Below are 19,923 nucleotides of genomic sequence, written 5' to 3' on the forward strand. Positions count from 1 at the left end.
TTTTCATGCACCCAAGTATCCTTTTGCAATTTAATTCTTTTGGCCTACATCGCTCCTCAAGGCAAGCTCGCAGGCATGTAGCTGCTGCCACCGTGGGCCAAGTGTGAAGAGGGGTGTCCCTACCCCTGCGCCCCGCCCCACCTGGAGCCCCAAGGCGCGCAAGGCTGCGCCGGCTGCAGTCCCCTTGACCCTGCCCTGTAACTGACCCTCGGGGGAAAGACCCCCCGCGGGGCTACTGCGCATGCTCCGAGCTGGACAGCTCCAGAGAGGGAAATTTAAAAACGGTTCTGGCTGCGACGGCGACCAAATTGCAGGACGCGAGGGGCGAGCGCAAGGGCGTCCCCCTCCGCAACCCTCGCCCACCCCAGGAGCGCGGGTAGCGGCGGCCCGGCGAGGACTGGCTCCAGGTACCGCCATGCAAGGTCGGCTTTGCTCCCTCCGCCCGGGAAGTGCCCGGCACTGCATTTCCAGGGCGGAGACCCGTGCACCGGGCTTGCGGGGGGGCTGCCTTATTCTGCTCTATTTTTATTTATTTTTTTCCTTCCTGGGAATCCCTGAATGACTTTTAGGGCGGATCTGAGAGTCTTTGGTGGGTTTCTGTGTACGGGTTTCAGGCTTTGAGAAATTTAGGAAAGATTTCTTTTTTTAAAGGCTGTTTTTTAAGGCAGCGGTGGGTGGGGGTTGGATTGGCTTGCCGAGAAGGGCAGGTGGCGTTTCTGAAGGCATTTCCAGGGCGGGAGCCATGCGGGCATTCCTCCTTTTGCAAGTGGGAACTGGGCTCCCCCGGAGAAACAGGCAGGACACCTCCAGCTGTCCTTTCTTGCTTTTTTATTTTCAAAGTGACCAGAACTGCGTGCGGTTGAAAATATCAGCCTGGGAAAAGGAATCAGGTTTTTCTGATGTCTATTTTGCGAGTCCACATTTCCCAAGTCTTGACGTTTAGATTCTCGAGTCTTCCTCTGCCCTTCCCCCATTCATTCGAAAGAACCTGGAATTTCATTCCATTCTCTTCCTTCGCTTCTAAAACCCTGTGGAATTGCCCTGGGAAAGTGACCTGGGACGCCCAGGAATTCTCTAGTACTTTTTTTTTTTTCTTCCTGATTCTTCTTTCTTCTCTTCTCTTCTCTTCTCTTCTCTTCTCTTCTCTTCTCTTCTCTTCTCTTCTCTTCTCTTCTCTTCTCTTCTCTTCTCTTCTCTTCTCTTCTCTTCTCTTCTCTTCTCTCTCTTCTCTTCTCTTCTCTTCTCTTCTCTTCTCTTCTCTTCTCTTCTCTTCTCTTTCTTTTCCTTTCGTATACTGTTGGTTGGTTGAGCTCCGTCCCTCTGAACTGTGGGAAAGCGGTGGTTTCTGCCCTGTCCACATCGTTGCTCACGGCAGCTTTGTCTTCTGCTTGTCTTTTCTCCAAGGAGATGATAGAAAGTGACGTCTCATCCATAATGTCAGGAATTATTCGACACTCAGGGCCAAGTCATCACCGCTCTCCGCAGGAATACAGGTGAGGGCTTCCACCAGAACAAACGGTATATTTCGTCATTGTGTAAAGGGTGCGTGCTGTTGACTGTTCCTGAAAACGATTGTTACATTGCATTGTGGGATTCTGTAGGAGAGCTGGGACGTTCTGATTTCCAGGCTGGTCTCTCTGAGGGTGCTGAGCTCATGGCCTGGGGCAGTGGGTTCTCTAAATGCCTGTGGTCCTTTGTCCTTTGCAAGAGAAGCCCTCTCCTGGTTTAGAGACTGGGCATCCTGGCGAATGTTAAGATGACAAAAGCAGCCATGGCTTCCCCTCCAGTGGCCCTAACAGGGCGCCAGGAAATGCCCCCAAAATCGGGGTCTGGCTCCCGTCCTCCTTGGTGCACTCCTGGGTTCCACTCCTGGCTGTGTGACTTTGGACAAGTCCCTTGCCCTCTCTGGGCCTCCGTTCCTGGTCAGTTAAATGATGCTCTTGAATTAGATGGTCTTAAGGTCCCTTCTAGGTCTCATGTGTTTGAAGAATAAATGAGATGGAGACTGAGGCCAAAATACAGGACTTCTTGAGACAGGATGAAGGGAAATACAAGTGTGGGTGTGGAGGTGGGATGTGTGGGAGGCTTCACCTTTTTCTCTTCAAACCTCAGGCCTAGAAAGGCCCTTGTGGGGGGTCAACTAGTCCAGCCCCTTCTTTTACAGATGGGGAAACTGAGGCTGAGAGAGGAGAAGGGGCTTGTGCAGAGTCACAGAGCAAATGGGAGGGATTAGAAGAAAAAAGGAAGGACCTGGAATGCCCCCTCCACCCCCCACAACCTCTCTCCCTTGATCTCTGAGAGGCCTGACATGGTTCCCAGCCCCACCCCCATGGCGAGCACCAGATTATGGAGTGGGAGCAGGACAGGGGCCGGCCTGAGATGAGCAGGCTGTCATCTCACGTCCCCCATCCCGCCTCTGGTGCCTTGTGGGGAAGACACCCCCCTCCCCTGCCTCGATTAGAGGGAGACGGCTCCCTGAGGGCTATGGGTCTGGAGGCTACTTTCTGAGGCCCAGATGAGGCGCAAATTCAAACACACATTTGCCGGGAGCCTGCTGTGTGTGGAGCTGCGACCCCAGGTGTGGGCCAGGCACACAGGAACCGGTGAGCACCTGCTGTATGCCAGCCCCTCCCTTCCAGCACTCATCTCAGCCTGGGACGCTGCTCTGATGAGTCCTATTGTACAGGTGGGGACACTGAGGCCAGAGACATGAAATGGCCCTTCCCAGGATCATACAACCAAAGGCCTGTGGGTTTCCCGCCAGCACCCAAGGGTTTAAATAATGGCAGGCGGAGTGGGGGCAGCGTAAGGGTTGCGAGTTTGGGCTCTGCAGTCCATTAGAATCCCAGCTTCTCTGGCTGTGGGGAGCTCTCTGAGCCTCAGTTTCCTCATCCATAATATGGGGATAGAGGTAGCACCCACGACCTGGAGTTGTTATAAAGATTAAATAACAATTTCTGACTCTGCTGCTTGCCCATGGAATGATCCTGGGACAAACGGTTTTTGTCATTCACATGGATTCGGGGTTGTTTTCTCATGTGAAACAGCTAATATGTCCAGGAGGCAGAATGACAGCAGCAGCAGCAGCACCATCATCATCATCATCATCACTGGTGGTTTCTTAACCCTTATTACCTGCCTGACCTGGGCCCAGCGACCCCATCAGAGTAGCACTGTTGTGCCCATTTGGCAGATGAGGAAACCAAGGCCCGACCAGATTAAATGGCTTCACAAGGTGATGCCGCTCGTTATGGGCACAGTGAGAGCTTGCACCCGCGGCTGTGGCCTCCGCAGGGTATGGTGGCTGCCACCCCCCATGCCCCATTGGTGAAGAGCACAGGTGCTGGGACAGAATACGTGGTCCGACCACCTCCCAGCTGTGTGACCCTGGACAAGTCACTTGCCCTCGCTGTTCCTCAGTTTCTTCATCTGTGCAGCAGAACAATGAGAGAACCCAATTCTCAGGTTATTAGGAGGTTCTGCGCCCCCATCTAGAGAAGTTGTTTAGCCAGGCCTGGGGCAGAGGGGACGTTTTCATGATCATACACCAACTCCCCCCTCACCCCACCCCACGAATCCCACTTTCCCCTGCGTAATGGCCCTGGAGAGGTTTACGGGCTTCTCATCCGCCTCCCAGACCTCGGAGAATGGCTCCAAGGACCCCTCAGGGCTGCTGGTCCAGCCTGGCTCCAGCCCCCTCGCAGCCCCCCACGCAGCCCCCCACACAGCCGTCTGCCCCTCATCCCTAGGGGCCCAGTTTGGCCGTTAACTTTCAATGGTTGTGTTCAGGGAGGTGGGGGGAGTGGGCAGCAGCTGGAGGCGGCCGCCCTGTCCCCAGGGAGTCAGTGGCCCGGCCTAGACAACAAATTGGCAGCAATCTCCCCGCCTGCAACCCTGTGGCCAGGGGCCAGGGGTTGGGGCAGCCCTGACCTCCCGGGCAACGGCAAACGGCTTGTGCTCAATGTGGGTTAGCTGCTTTCCCCCTGGCTCAAAGCCTCTTAGAAGCGCTAAGAAATCGTTATTAAGCACCTACTGTGTGCCGGGAACCTGCTAACTCCTTAGCAAGTGCACCATCCCATTTCATCTTTATGGCAACAACTGTGAGACAGGTCCTGGCATTATCCCAGCTTCTAGACAAGCAGGTGGCTCCCCCAAAGGCATGCACGCAGGAAGGGGCTGGACCACAGATTTTAACCACCTGCCTCGACCTCTGGAATTTATTCTAGAGGTCAAGTCCAACAACCCCCTTTTACAGAATGGGAAACTGAGGCCCAGAGAGACGAGAGAAGGCTGGCTGCTGGCTCCTCAGGCCCTCACCTCCCAGGACCATGCCAGACCCTCCTCTCAGAAATTAGGTGACCTTGGGCAAAACCCCTTCTCCTTGCTGGACAATGGTTTTCTCATCTGTGAACCACAGCACGGGGCACACAATAGATACTTAATAAATACTTTTTGGGTGGATGGGTGGTTGGGTGAACATCGTGTGAGATATAACACATCCAGGCTATATGCTCGTGATGACAAAATCCTGTCCCATGGACCAGACGGGCGGACACCACTTGCCTTTCCTCCAACCTGCCCCCCAGCCGAGCTCTGTGTGGTGATGGTTAACCCCCTGTCAGTGTAGCCCCACCCACATCAGTTGTAACCTCCTTGCAGGGCGTGTGGGCTCCATCTGTCAGAGGCGGGACCGTCCCAACATCCTTACAGTCCTTTACTCTCCTGGTGCCTGAACAGCTCCTCAGCCTACACTGTGGGCAAGGAAGAGGGCAGCCTTGCTGAGGTCTAGCCCTCCTTCGGGGTCCTGCAGTCCCACCCCCAGAAAACATGCATGCAGCGCGCGTACACACACACACACACACACACACACACACACACACACACACACACGTCCCAAGCCAAGTTCTAGAAAGGGAAGATTCCCCTTTCCTAATTCCTAATGTAATCATTTCACATTATGCTCCCTCCCCCTTGGGCATTTCTGCACTTGCTTTTGAGTTCCTTTTTCCTGGAAACGGCTACAAAAGATATGTTGGCTAAATAAACACCCCTGTGAAATGCTTAATCCCTTCCGTGTAAAGGTTGAATTAGAAACAAGAACAGTTTGTGGTGATGTAACAGTTTCTTACTAACCACATCTGGAGGAGGCAGGTGAGACTTCTTGTAACCAGCGTGGAGGTGACATCCCAGGGAGGTCCCGGCATGCCTCTGCACCGCTGGGGTGGTCGTCTGACCCCCTAGTGACAGTTCTTTCTGGACAGATCCCTCCCAGTGACCATGCAAGGCAAGAGGAGAGAACGCAGTGAGGAGGCAGGAAGAATCATGGTTTGAGCGCCTCCTGTATGCTGGCCACTCACTGTCTTACAGTTTATCTGCCCTCTGTCGTGGAATCATCGTTACTAACCCATTTTACAGATGAGGAAACTGAGGTGCAGGGAGGTGAAGTGACTTGCCCAAGGTCCCACAGCTACAAAGGGGTTGACATGGGATTGTACCCCCAGCAGATGTTCCTTCTACTGCTCAACTGCTATGTCAACTCTAAGGAACCCCAAGATAGGAAATAAAGGGTTCGCCGTGGGCTTGACTTCAGCTCTGTAGGCAAAGATCCCCACAGAACTGTACTCCATCCACAAATATGTGTGGCCCTGTGCAGGCACCTTTGCAAGGACACCATCGCATGTCACCGTACAGATAGGGCAAGGATAATGAGGTCCAGTTCGCCTCGGTGGACAAATATTTGTGAGAGAATGAAAACCTAGACTGGTGTCCTCTGAGTCTGTATTCGGGTGTAGGACGAAGTGATCCCTGTCTTCCAGGAGTTTAGCGTCTACAAGGCGGATGTAGATGAGAAGAGATGCCCGAGTAAAAGTAATGGGTGATCGTGGGAGTCTGTGTCACGTGTAGACACGAATGGCACAGATCATTCTAGGGGATGAAAGATTGGCAGATGTTGACTGGTCCGGGAGGCCTTCCTGGGGGCAGTGGTATCTAAGTGGGCAGAAAATGGAGAGAGATTGCGGCATGCAAGATACGTTGGAGCTGGGATGGAGGCTCTGCCTTCCTTGTCTACTCCAGCAGGTAGGTAATAAGTGCCCACAGGCTGCCAGGCCTTGTTCGGGGAGCTGAACAAAACAGAGGGCTCCCCATCCTGACCCTTGTAGAGTGAGGCTCAAAACGTGTATAAATGCAAAGTAAAGGGCCACTAGGGTTCGGGGAGTGGCCAGGAAGGGACTCTCAGAGGAGGGGACGTTTAGGCTGAGATCAGAAGCCTGAGAAAGAGCCTGCCGGGAATGAGTACATGGAACAGCATTTCAGGCAGAAGGGACAGCATGTGCAAAGAGAACAGACTGTTGGAGGAACTGAAAGATAAACAGGTTTGCCAGAGCAGAGGGGATGAGAAGGAAGAGAAGGGAGGGAGGGAGCCAAGGGCCAGATCATGGCAAGGAGCTGGAGGCACCTAGCAGATTCTTCTAAAAATGGAATGACGGTGGTTTGCTCTTCCCCATTTACTTCAGCCAGGCTGGCAGAGGCTGAGGGAAGAGGCTCCAGGGCGAGTGGTTTAAAGCCCAGCCCCTTTGCTGACATGCTGTGTGGCTGAGGGGCATCTCTTCCCCTCTCTGGGCCTCAGCTGTCCCATCTGTGAAATGGGTATGACCAGTAGCCACCCCACAGGCCATCGGGAGATGAAGAAGGTGCAGAGCTAAGAGGACTGGCAGGAAGGTGGGCACGCCATGGGGTAGGTCTCCCTCCTCTCCCCTAGCCCGCTAGAAAGTGAGCTCCTTGGACATGAATCTTGTCTACTTCCTGGAACAGGGCCTGGCAAGTAGAAGTTCAGGAAATGTTTGTGAAATGCTTTGACCCTCTGCTAGTGGCCATCCCCACGGAGGCCACTTTATGCTGAATCCGTACTCTTCACAGGATGTTTGCCGTAACGGAACCTCTGCCGTGCAGGGCACGTTGATGAGCTGGGCACCTGCCTGCATGGGCTCATCCAATCCTCAAAACAAATACCCTGTGAGATGGGTATAGGTGTTAGCACCCCCATTTAACAGATGAACAAACCGAGGCTCAAAGAGGCAGATGACGCCCGACAAGGCTCACAGCTACTAACTGGCTGGGTGGGATTCAAACTCGGGCCTGGCCGACCCCAGAGCCCACACGCATAACCACGGCACAAATGCCACAAAGAGAACAATGAGGGGGGACGTGGCCTGGGCTCCCCGGCTGAGATGGGCTCACGCAGAGCCTGGGCCTTCTGAGCAAACCCAGGGCTTGCAGGGACAATGCGGTGACAGCACATAGGAGCCCTCGGGAAATGCTGGCTGCGTCACGACCCTGATGACATGTTATTCTGGTGTGGGTTTTCCCAGGGTGCCACCTCGCTCCTAACCAGGCTCTGCCCCCCTTTCCCACCCCTCAGCATCCCCCCATTTCCCAGGTGCCCTGCAGGCTCTGGGTCCCAGTGGCAGCCCCGCAGAGATGGAAGGGACTCAACCAACCCCTTGTGTTCCGGATGGGGAACCTGAGGCCTGGGGAGGGCAGGTGGGAGGTGCTGGGGAGGAACCTGGGGCTGCTGCCAGGAGGCAGCTGAAGCACATTGACCTGCTCGGCCTCACCTTTCCTATCTGTGAAAGGGGTGATGATGCCCCCTAGGGGTGTGTGTGTGTGTGTGTGTGTGTTCATAAGGAAAAGATGGATATTTCTGAGCTTTGAAAAGAAACAAGTGCCCCCCAGCGTGGAGTGGGGAGCTGTGGGCAGCCTCCTGAATCAGGAGGGGACTCTGAAGTGCCGGACAGGTATTTGTATTTTTTTTTTTGCCGCCAAAGCTGGCCGCTCACTGATGGGGAGCCCTGTCTGTGACAGCCCCCCCCCCCCCCGGTTTGAGGAAGGCGCATTGTCAGGGGTCACTCCTGAAACCCTGAACTAGCCGTGTCCGCTGCTTTTTCAGCCAATGCTTAGTGAACTGTTCCCATACTGTCCGCAGCCCGTGTCGTGTAGGTGCCATTTTATTCCCATTTTATACACGGGGAGCCCGAGGCCCAGGGAAGGTGAGGTACCTGCCTCCGCTCACACAGCCAGGAAGCGTGCAGGCGGGGCCCACCCGCCTTGGGGTCATGCCTGCTTCTAACCACTGTGCTACTCTGCCTTCCTGGAGCCCCAGCGCCAGTGCTGTGCGGAGGGAACGTCTCCTCTGCCACCCCCGCTTTTCAGATGGGGAAACTGAGGCCTCAGAGGGACAGGAGCGTGCCAGGATGGTAACGCTTTGGGAATGCAATGAGGGGGTTACCTGCACGCGACTGCCATGAATTACAGCGTCTTTGGAGGCTGCGTGGGCTCACCTTTCACCCAACAGGGGCCCTCGGCTCCTGCTTGCATGCCCCTGGGACAGGGAGCTCACTACTTGGTGTGTGGCCTCCGTCCCCAGCTCCCAGGTTTACAGAGCCCTGCCCTGTCACCTCCTTGCTGCAGGGGGTGAGCTGGGGGACTCGTTTTTTTATTTTATTGTTGACAGTGTTGCAGATATCTGCCTTTTTCTCCCTTTTTGCTGGGGGAATCTTTTACAAGGAAACATACTAAAACTCAGAATCCCATGAAGTCGGCTCCTGAAATTTCCAAACCTAACTCAGATTTGTACTTGTGATCAGGAGATGTAGAAAGACCACAGATTTTTCCATTAAGGCCAAAAGGAATGTTCTAGACCCGTGGTCAGCAAACTGCAGCTCGCGAGCCACATGCGGCTCTTTGGCCCCTTGAGTGTGGCTCTTCCTAAGCCTTAGGAGTATCCTAATTAAGTTAATAACAATGTACCTACCTGTATAGTTTAAGTTTAAAACATTTGGCTCTCAAAAGAAATTTCAATCGTTGTACTGTTGATATTTGGCTCTGCTGACCAATGAGTTTGCCGACCACGGTTCTAGACCATTGCCTCTTGGTAGGACTTTCTGCACCGTCCACTGTGGCAGCCACCAAGCAGTCAGATGTGGCTGGTGTGATGGAGACGCTGAGCCTGTGATTTTAGTGTTAATGGATTTAAATGTAAATAGACACAGGCAGTAATGGTTCCCTATTGGCTGGCACAGTGCGAGGATTTTCTAGAACGCACAGAGCACATCCTTCAACCACTCCTGCAGGGCAGGGAAAGGACAGTGGGCTATAATGAACCCAGTCTCTGGCTGGGGTATCCCAGACAAGCCCGTTTCCTCCCTGGCCTCAGTGTCCCCATCTGGCAAATGGGAAGGCAGTAATGATAACAATACCTGTCTGATCAGACTCTTGTGAGTTTGACATGAGACCAAACACGTAACCCACTTTAGCTCAGGGCTGGCCACACGCCAGGGGCTCGCCACCCCAAGCCGTGTCCACGGGGGAGAATGGGGGCGGGGCATCTGGGAAACCTCGGTCTGTGTGCTCATTTGTCCAGCCGTGAGGACTTACTGAGCACTGTGTGCCCAGCCCTGGGTTGGACTCCAGGGGTCCAGCTCCTCCCTCAGGGGGTGTGTGGTTCCTGCTTCAGCATCAGGATCTCCTGGGGCCACCTGCACCCAGCAGGGGGCTCTGCCCCTGTCCTGGCCTCCTCCCTGCCAGACCTGGGGTGGCCCCAAGGTCTGGGGGTGCAGCCCCTGCCCTCCTGGGGACATTAGCGGGGCTCGGGAGAAGGTGGAGGTGTGTGGTTAACCAGGGTGCTCCCTGGGGCTCAGGTGGGGGGACACTAAAGGTGCTCAGAGCATTGATGGGACTGCTCAGGCCTCAGTTTTCCTATCTGTGAAATGGAGGGAGAATGTAGCCCAGGCTCTGGCATACACAAGTGCTCAACAAACGAAAGCCCTAGTGGGAGCAACCCCAGGAGCAGGTGTATGTGACCCCCAGAGCCCAAACCTTAGAAGTCCTCCACTCCCTTAAGACCCTAAGTTGATCATGAACATTAATGAAATTAATATGAATGACAGCTAAGTCAGACACTGTTCCAAGTGCTCTACATGCAGTAACATTTAATCCTCACAGCACCCTATGCGATAGGAACTGTTTTTATCCCCATTTCACAGATGAAAAACTGAGGCTCAGAGAGGTTGAGTCAGTGGCCCACAGGTAAGTGGAGACCAGGATTAGAACCCAGAGCCCAAGCCCTTCACCACCATAGATACTGCCTGCGAGATGCACCCACCACCAGAGGTTTGGCCCAGGAAGCTGGTTTGTTTACAAGCCACCCCACCACCATCTGGGTCTCCGATGGGGCCCCCACCTTGAGAAACCTGCCAGCAGGGACTCCCTTCCACTCCTCCCTGTGGCCCCAGCGCCAGGCGGAGCGGTGAGGGTGGTGGGAGCTACAGCAGGTTGCTGAGCGGGAGTGGGGCTCCCACCCCCAGAAGCTGGGCGGTGGGCGGGCTGGCCTTGGGGTGAGCAGGGGTGGGCGGGAGCCAGCCAGGCATTCCTGACAGCGGGTGGCACGCCCGGCTCTCTCCCTCAGCCTCACTCTGGGGTCTCCATGGGCCGAGGGGACAGATGGCATCACCCAGGCCCGGGCCGTGGCTGTCACTTGGACGGACGAGTTACAAGTGGCCCAAGGGGCGGCAGCTGGCGGGGGGGGGGGGGGGGCCTGCAGAAACAATGGCATTGAGGCCCCAGGACAATGGGGCCACGTGCCACAGGGGCAACAGTCGTTTGTCACACAATGGGCTGTGGGGGGCGGACGGCAGCCGGGCCAACTGCTGCCCCGATAGGGGCCGGCAGAGTTTTCAAATCATTCCAGGCCGTGTTTTCCTGCGAGGCAGCCAATCGCCGGGCAGCTGGGCGTCACCTGATGCCAGGTTGGTGGGCCCAGGCCCTGTGACAACTGAGCAGCAGTGGCCATGGCAACGCTAATTGTGGCCCTAAAACACAGGGAAGGAGAGAGCAGGAGACATGGGAAGAAGGGGGAAGCGAGAGACAGGAAGAGAGAGAAGGAGGGCGAGAATACCAGACTGGGTGGCCCGCAGATGGCAGGGGGCAGAGGCCGGTGCCCATCTGTGGGTCCCGGTCACGTGCCCGAGAGAAGCAGAGGTGGCATTTCTTCCCGCTTTCTCTCTCCCCCTCCAGCTCTCTGTGTGACTCTTGGAGCTTGGAATTCGCACCCGGGGCTCACGGCAACAAACCAGACAGCCCCTGGCTCAGGGGGGCAGGTGTGGTGGGCAGGGGGTGGGCTCCTGGCCCGTGTGCAGCCACACTATCGCCTGGACGAGGTGCTGCTGTGGGCCCAGTGCTCTCGCAGATCGGGCACCTGCCTGGCATCCTCGCTGGGCAGCCTTTCTCCTTCCATGGAAGGTGCTGTTTGGGCTCATGAATCTGTTCTGGGCTGGGGGCCATGGGTCCTAAGTGGAGCCTCCAGTGGACTTGGTGCCCTGGGCCTCAGTTTCCCCATCTGTTAAAGGGGTATATGAACATATCCTACCTGTCAGGGTTGCTCTGGGGATTGAATGGGCCTATGCTTTTTTGTTTTTAATTTATTTTTATTGATTTCAGAAAGGAAGGGAGGGGGAGAGAGAGAGAAACATCAATGATGAGAGAGAATCATTGATCAGTGCCCTCCTGCGTGCCCCCTATTGGGGACAGAGCCCACGACCTGGGCATGTGCCCTGTCTGGGAATCAAATTATGACCTCCTGGTTCGAGTGGGACTATGCTTTTTGAGCGCGGACGCCATTACCTCAGTTTCCCCATTTGTAAATTGGGTGCAATAGTACTACCTGCCTTATGGATTAACCGGGAATGTTTCAATGGCCTAATTCCTCGAAAGGACTTGATATGGTGCTTGGCATATAGTAAGTGTTCAACAAACATTAGTGCTCATCATCTTGGGGCCGGGGCTAAGGAACGTGTTAGAAGAGTGAATGCAGGAATGATCTGAGGCTGGGTAATCTGGCTGCCAAAGGGAGGGTCCTGGGACCAGGGTGGGGAGATTGAAGGGTGCGGGAGGCTCGGGGAGGTCAGGGGCTAAGGGGGAGACTCCAGAGGTAGGGGAGCCCCTGGAGCTGGCCTGAGCTCCCGCCCCTCCCGAGCGCCTGCCCTCCCTGCAGGCTCCTGGCCACCACGGGCAACGAGGACCTTCCCGGGGACCTGCAGTCACTGTCGTGGCTCACAGCCGTGGACGTGCCCCGGCTGCAGCAGATGGCAAGTGGCCGCGTGGACCTGGGTGGCCCCAGTGCACCACCCACTCACCCAGGTAGGCCCAGGGGCAAGGTGGGGCGGCGTGAGGGGGGGACAGGGGAGGGGCGACACCTAGGAATGCCACCCACCGGTGGGGTGGCCGTGGCTGGGTCGCGCTTGGGGCCTCTGTCTCCGCAGCTGTGACACGTGCCTAATTCTGTCGTCCTCAGAGGGATGTGATTCACTCATTGGCTCCCCGCTATGTGCCAGGCCCCCTGCGAGCTGAGGGTTCCGCGGAGAACAGACAGCCCCGCCCCTGCCATCTAGAGCAGCCGGCAAACGAGGGCCTGTTTTCGTACAGCCTTTGTGTACAAGTGGATTTCACATCTTTCAAGGGTTGTAAAAAAATAAAAAATAAAAGACAGAAACCACCTGGCTGGCCAAGTCTAAAATATTGGCTCTCTGACCCCTCATGGCAGTCTACTGCCCCTGACCTAGAGGTGAAGAGAGAATGCATGGAAGGTGCTGAGCGCAGGGCCTGGCACATAGTAGGTGCTCAGTCAGTGGCAGCTGGTGGCAGTGACCGCAAGTGGATCAAATTCCTAGAGAGACACAGAAAGTGCTGAGCAAAAGCGATCAGCAAAAGCAAGCTTCGCCGTGCACTGGAAGCATTAGTGGCTGAAAAACAAGCGTCCAGGAGTATTTCTTTCATTGAACAAGTTGTCCACTTCATGGGAGGTAGCCACGTGGTACAGATGGGGAAACGGAGGCTGGCCCAAGATTATCCCCAGCCCATTCTTCATCACCACCCCCCAGGGAAGTGTTTTGCCAGCACCTACTACGTGCCTGGCCGCAGAGGGGTGGTATGGTGAAGAGTCCGGGCTTCAGGCCACGTGGACTGTGTTCCACCCTACCACGTGGTCTTGAGGGAGGCGCCCGGGGACTGGGCTGTCCCTGCCAAGGCCACAGTGCCTCCAGCTGCGCGGCGTCTCTGTTTCCCTCTTGCAGGTTCCCTGGCTGGGGTGGCTGACCTCCATGCAGGAGCCACCCCAGGGCCCCTGCTCCATGGCCCGGCAGGCCTGGCCCCCCCGGGCGTGCTGGGCCTGGGCCCCATGGCCAGCCACAGAGCCAGCGTAAGTGCTGCTGCATGGGCTGGGGAGCGAGGGGGCATCCTGCAGGCTTGGGGTCTGTTCAGTCACTCTGACCCTCTGTCTCTTCCTCTCCCTGCCCCTGCAGATGACCCAGTTCCCTGTGGGGGGGCAGCCCCCCTCCAGCCTGCAGGACCCACCGCAGATGTACTCTCCGGCTTCCCAGCCACCGTTCCCGCTCCCCCGAGGCGCCCAGCAGGTACCAGGGGCTCGGAGGGGCCCTGGACTCGGAGGCAGACGCCCCTGACTTCGACTGGCCAGGGACCCCTCTGAGCCTCGGTGTACTCCCCCGGCACCTGGGGGTAACATTCCCCGCCGAGTCCATGCCACGGGCTCCTTCCTTCAGTTCTCCCCAAAGCCCTGCTGTGGGTGCAGACCAGACTGTCTCCGGGGGGCTGTCCCCCCCACACCTCATCTCGCTTTTCTAGCCCGGGGGGAGGGGTGGGGTTACCCTGAGTGACTTATGCCCTGTCTCACCGTCTCTCTCTCTGCTGCCTGTACCCTGTCCCTGCCTGTGGGAAGTGCCCTCCTGTAGGCCTGTATGGCTCCCCGTTTGGGGCACGACCTCCCTACCCCCAGCCCCGCATGGCTGTGCATTCATCTCAAGAGCTGCACCCCAAACACTACCCCAAGCCCATCTACTCCTACAGGTGAGGTCCCGGGTGGGCCGCGGTGAGGGGGGCTCGAGGGGTGAAGGATGCCTGTAGGGCACCTCGGACAGCTAGGTGTAGTGGCCCAGACTTCCAAGGGGGAGGTTTTGGGGACTGGGAGCCCCCAAGTGTGATACACTGTCAGGAAGGGCCACCATGTGGTCAGCCGACCCCCAGGGTTGAGAATCCACTCCAGAAGTGGGCCCAGGGCAACACTCTGTCACTTATAAGCTGTGTGGCCTTGGGGAAGTGGCTTGGCCTCTCTGAACCTCAGTTCCCCCTGATGTCTAAAGTCATCAAAATAATAGTGTGTGTGCCTCACAAGATTTGGGGGAGGGGAGTAAACAGCCTCATTAACGTCTAAAGGCCCACAGACATTATTATGGGGAAGGGATAAACAGAGGAAAAGATGGGGTTTCTCAAATCGCTATCAATGGCTGAGGTCAGGGTCAAGGAAAAAAGGGCAGGGGGTGGGGAAGATGTAGGGCCATGAAGAGGTATCTACCGTTAGCACCATGAGTGTCGGGGCTGGTACCCGTGGGTCAAGCAGGGCAGGCTTCCCGGCGGAGGGGACCTTGGGCCGTCGGCCCGAGACGCCTTCATGCCTGGCCTGCCCACCTTCGCCTCCAGCTGTCTGATCGCCATGGCCCTAAAGAACAGCAAGACGGGCAGCCTGCCTGTGAGCGAGATCTACAGCTTCATGAAGGAGCACTTCCCCTACTTCAAGGTGAGGCGCCGCAGCCAGGGCGGGGGTGCCAGAGCTGCTCTGACCTCTCCCGAGCCCTGTCAGACCCAGAAACGGCCCCAGGCCGAACCGAGCCACCCTCCCGGGCTCCCAGTTATGCCTGAGACCTGGCAGTGAGGATGCTTGCACATGTGCACTCCCACAGACACGGGCAGAAAAATCCAGAAAGAGAAGGGGGTATTTGAGCTGGGCTCTGACGGATGAAGAGGAGCTCACGCGGCATCCCGGGGGCAAAGGGCAGAGGGGGCAACCTAGTGACTCAGCACAGGCTCCGTATAAAATAGAAGGATGCAGGACACACACCCGGCGAGAGCCTTGGCCTCTCTGAGCCTCGGTGTCCTCGCCTGCGAGATGGGGAGAGTCGTCCCCGGCTGGCAAGTTGGAGAGGATTCTGCATGTCAAGGGCCTGGCAGCTCCCGGCACGTGGTTTTGTCATTAGTAATGTTGTCCTTGTTGGCATCAAAGGAGAAGGTCAGAAGGTGCCAAGCTGTGGGGTCCCCAGCCTGGACAGTGTGCTTAGCAGAAATATTGTAAAATCGTGGTGGGAGGGGCAGAGGGGGGCGGGAGGGAGGGAAGGGTAGAGAGAGAGAATAGGGTACCATATGAGGTGCATTACAGTATCCGGTTACCGAACAATAAACTAAGAGCATTTAAAACTGGCCGGCAGTTAATACACTTGACCGGTTATCCATGCATTAGCATCCTCTCACTTGCTTGCTCCCTGAGTGGGCGAGAAAGTGGAAAACCCAGCAGCCCTGGGCCCTGTTCTCAGGTAGGAACCACGATGGAGCTGAGCTGTCGCTGCCCCTTTAATCAGGGCGTCGGCCCTCCAGTTTGCCACAGTCCCCACCGCTCTCTCTCGTCTTCCCAACTCGAGATTGAGTGTTGGACCCTGTCCTGTAAGCCCGCCAGGCCCGAGCCTGAGACCCCCCTGGAGGGAGGGTTTGCAGGGGGGTCTCTGGAGGGGGCTCCTGCTGCCCATGTCTCCCCACAGACGGCGCCCGACGGCTGGAAGAACTCGGTGCGACACAACCTGTCCCTGAACAAGTGCTTCGAGAAGGTGGAGAACAAGACGGGCGGGTCCTCGCGCAAGGGCTGCCTGTGGGCCCTCAACCTGGCCCGCATTGACAGGATGGAGGAGGAGATGCACAAGTGGAAGAGGAAGGACCTGGCTGCCATCCACCGGAGCATGGCCAACCCGGGTGAGGCCCAGACCTGCCCGACACCCCCATAAACACACACACACACACACATCACCGCCCAGCCCCGCCCCGCCCAGCCCTCCTTCCGTCCTGTGACTTCATACCCTCCCTTCCCCACCCTCCCCAGGGGCCGCCGGCTGAGGGGCCTGGGCAGACACGTGACCAGCTGTGGAAGCCATGAAGCAATCCCTAGTCCTCACACAGACATGCTGGCACGGGTCTAAAAAATAGTAGCGCCCAGAGTGGGCCGGGAGGTGCAGAAACAGGCGCCTGCATGTGCAATGGGTAGGAGCGTAAGTTGTTCGACTTTTCCAGGGCAAAGTAATAGGTCCAAACCCTGCACACTGTACCCATTTATTGGTCCGGTTATTCTGCCTCTGCCAATTAATGCTGCAGAAATCAAAGATTTGTATGTATGCGCGTCTATCAACACTCACATAGGCATATATCCACACTCATTTCCCTAGATAGTTGAATGTATGTGTACAGACAGACACACACACGCATCTATACATGGATATCTATATAAAAGCCTAAGCGAACGTTTGACCGTCCGACTGGTAGTTATGCCGCACACTGACCACCAGGGGGCAGACGCTCAACGCAGGAGCTGCTGAGCTGAGGGGACTTGGCAGCTGCGGTTCTTGGGTGATGCACCCCGGAACCAGAGAGGAGGGAGCCTGATTCCGGGGTGCATCACCCGAGAACCGCCCTCTCGTAATCCGGGACCCCTTGGGCGATGTCAGAGAGCCGGTTTCAGCTTGATCCTCGCAGGCCAGGCCGAGGGACCCCACTGGTACACAGAGTGGGCCTCTAGTCTAAATATAAAGAGAGACAGAAAGACTGGAAGAAACGTACCAGAATCTTTACCATGAATAGAGAGAACACTGATAATTAATAGATTCTCTGCCTTTCTGTATTTCCCAGCTGGGAATCGAACCTACAGTCTAGGTGTGCACCCTGACCGGGAATGGACCCTGCACAGGGCATGATCCAACGAACTGAGCCCCCCGGCCAGGCCACAGTAACACCTCCTACTGTCTCTTAGGAGCAGGGAGTGGCTAGGACCCCTTCCGTGCTCATTCCTCCCAGCCTCACGGGCCTTGTGACCCCTGCCTCGCCTCCCTCTTGCAGGGCCGTGATGAGGTTCAAGTGAAGCCCAAGAGCTCGGGGCCACCCTCTAAGGCACTGTCCCATGAGGGGAGCCACTGTCACGGTCCGAGGCGCCTCTCGTTCCTGCACAGCGTGCGTTTCATCACATTCCCACAATGACCCTGTGCAGCGCACGATGCCATCTCCTGGGTGCAGGGCCTGAGGTTCACCGAGTCCGACAGGCTTGCTCAGGTCGCCCGGGTCCTCGCACGGGGATCTGGGCTGCCAAGTGACCTCTCCCCCCACCCCTTGCCTGCAGAGGAGCTGGACAAGCTGATCTCGGACCGGCCAGAGAGCTGCCGCCGCCCTGGCAAACCCGGGGAGCCCGAGGCCCCCGTGCTGACCCACGCCACCACGGTGGCCATGGCCCACGGCTGCCTGGCCGTCTCCCAGCTCCCGCCCCAGCCGCTGATGACCCTGTCCCTGCAGTCGGTCCCCCTGCACCACCAGGTCCAGCCCCAGGCACACCTGGCCCCAGACTCGCCCGCCCCGGCCCAGACCCCACCCCTGCACGCCCTGCCGGACCTCACCCCCAGCCCCCTGCCCCACCCGGCCGTGGGCAGGGCTCCCGTGGACTTCATCAACATCAGCACCGACATGAACCCCGAGGTGGATGCCCTGGACCCCAGCATCATGGACTTTGCTCTGCAGGGTGAGGCTGGAGGAATGGGTGATGGGAAGAGGGGCAGGGGAGAAGGTGGGAGGGGGGGCGGGGCAGGAAGACAGAGGAGGGCTGTCTGCATTCACCCCCAGCTCATTCCTTCAGCCAACACTTCCAACCGCCTGGGAACAGCACATTACACCAAGCTATACATTCATGGTGCTTACCGTACACCAGGCCTGGCCCAGCTTTTCACAGGCAGCCTCCCCCCTCACCCCACAACAAGCAGGCCTGGGAGGCCTCTTCATAGCCCATTCCGCCAGCGAGGACACTGAGGCAAAGAGAAGGCCCAGGGTCACCTGGCTAGTCAGTGGCAGAGCCAGGATTTCAACCCCAAACGTCCCATCAGTAGCTGCTGCAGCCTGCATGTGCCAACCTCAGGCCGGTCACACTGACCCGCTGCCTGGCACACGGCCATCCTCATGCACAGGAATGAATGAGTGAGTGAATGAACGAACGAGCAAACGAACAAACAAGAGAAGGTCAGGTTTCAGTGAAGGCTCATGAACCATCCACTCACTAACACTGGTGTACCTACTATGTGCTAGCCCATAGCCTCTGCCCTCCAGGCATGTCTAGCGAGGAAAATGGACAGGCGAGCAGCGTAGTCAGCCAGCAAGCTAGTGCGTTAGTTGTAGCTGGGAAACGGGGGTGTCGGAGCCTCCCTGCTTCCCCCCAGATTCTTGTGTTAAACTGATGAAGGGAGTCACTGTTTTGTCCTCCGGCTTTGACCAGGATGGTACCCCTGAACGAGGGCCGAGTGCTTCCACGCCTCCCTGGTTTAGGGGGTGGGTTCTCAGATGCCTCCGTTTCATCCGGGGGAGCTGAGGCTCTAGGACAGCGGTTCTTAACCTGTGGGTCGCAACCCCTTTGGCAGTCAAACGACCCTTTCACAGGGGTCGCCTAAGACCATCCTGCATAGCAGATATTTACATGACGATTCATCACAGTAGCAACATGACAGTTATGAAGTAGCAACGAAAATAATTTTATGGTTGTGGGTCACAACATGAGGAACTGTATTTAAAGGGCCGGAAGATTGAGAACCACTGCTCTAGGAGGAAGTGACGTTCCCAGGGGTGCCCCGTGGGGAGGTGAGGGCTGGGGCTGGGACTCCGGCTCCTCCAGGTTTTTCTCCGACAACACGGCACTTTAAATCCCACGCGTGGTCCCGGCCCCTCCCTAAGAGGGGATTGGAACTCGGGTCTGACATGAGCCAGCTCACTGAACGCCTTTGTCTTTGGAAGGGAACCTCTGGGAGGAGATGAAGGACGAGGGCTTCAGCCTGGACACGCTGGGTGCCTTCGGAGACTCCCCCCTCGGCTGCGAGCCGGGGGCCTCGGGCCTGACCCCCGTCTCTGGCAGCAGTGATCAGTCCTTCCCAGACTTGCAGGTGACGGGTCTGTACACGGCGTACTCGGCCCCGGACAGTGTGGCCGCGACGGCTGCCGCCGCCTCCTCTCAGTACCTGGGCGCCCCTGGCAACAAGCCCATAGCCCTGCTGTGAGCTGATGGCCTCGCCCACCCCAACCTGGGCCTGTGCTCCTCCCGCTCCCACAGGGGTGAGCCTCTGGGGGCTGCTGGCACCCCCTGGCCCCCAACACACCTCCACAGGAAGCCTGTGGGGCCTCCCAGGTCAGGAGGACAGAAGAGAGTGGACAAGCATCCTGACCTCCTCCCTCCCCGATGCTCCTGGGACCGGAGGTGCGAGGCCTCCAGCCGGCCTCCCGCTGGGCCCCGTCCATGACCTGCAGCCCATTGGGGACGCCTCGCTGCACCTCGGAAACACCCTGGTGGGAAGGAAGGCCCTTTAATTTATTCTCCTCGGATGAAACATCTGCCGCAGCCTCGAGTGGACAGGCCCTGAGGCCCAGGGTGGCAACCTGACTTCTCTTGGACTGCAAGAGGCTGACGGAAATGGGTGCCCGCACCCCTCTCCAACACCACCCTCCCCACCCCCCCGCCGGCCTCCAGGCCCACTCCTCCTGTAGTCTCCCAGAAGTCCATAGAGCAGATTCCCGGGCCACGCCAGGCACTGTGACCCCGCGTACATTTATTTATATTTATTGGAGCCCAATCAAGCCACCTCTTGGAATCCAGCCGCAGCCCTGGAATGAGACTCCGGGTCCCTGTCTGCATCCCAGCAACCCTAACACCTACCAGGGGTCCTCAAACTACGGCCCGCAGGCCACATGCAAATACAAATATTGTATTTGTTCCCATTTTGATTTTTTACTTAAAAATAA

At 57.1% G+C, this 19,923-nt stretch overlaps 1 protein-coding gene across 1 annotated transcript; it reads left to right on the forward strand.

Moving 5' to 3' along the window:
* Positions 1 to 1,407: 1,407 nt before the first annotated feature.
* On the forward strand, positions 1,408 to 19,184 carry FOXN4 (forkhead box N4). Its single transcript, XM_059676820.1, has 9 exons — positions 1,408 to 1,493; positions 12,050 to 12,195; positions 13,128 to 13,252; positions 13,356 to 13,466; positions 13,790 to 13,917; positions 14,548 to 14,644; positions 15,657 to 15,864; positions 17,276 to 17,668; positions 18,925 to 19,184. Exons 1-9 carry the CDS (start codon positions 1,408 to 1,410, stop codon positions 19,182 to 19,184), a joined length of 1,554 nt encoding a protein of 517 aa, XP_059532803.1.
* Positions 19,185 to 19,923: the final 739 nt, after the last annotated feature.

This window comes from Myotis daubentonii, chromosome 19, assembly GCF_963259705.1.
Source record: "Myotis daubentonii chromosome 19, mMyoDau2.1, whole genome shotgun sequence".
Taxonomy (NCBI): Eukaryota; Metazoa; Chordata; class Mammalia; order Chiroptera; family Vespertilionidae; genus Myotis; species Myotis daubentonii.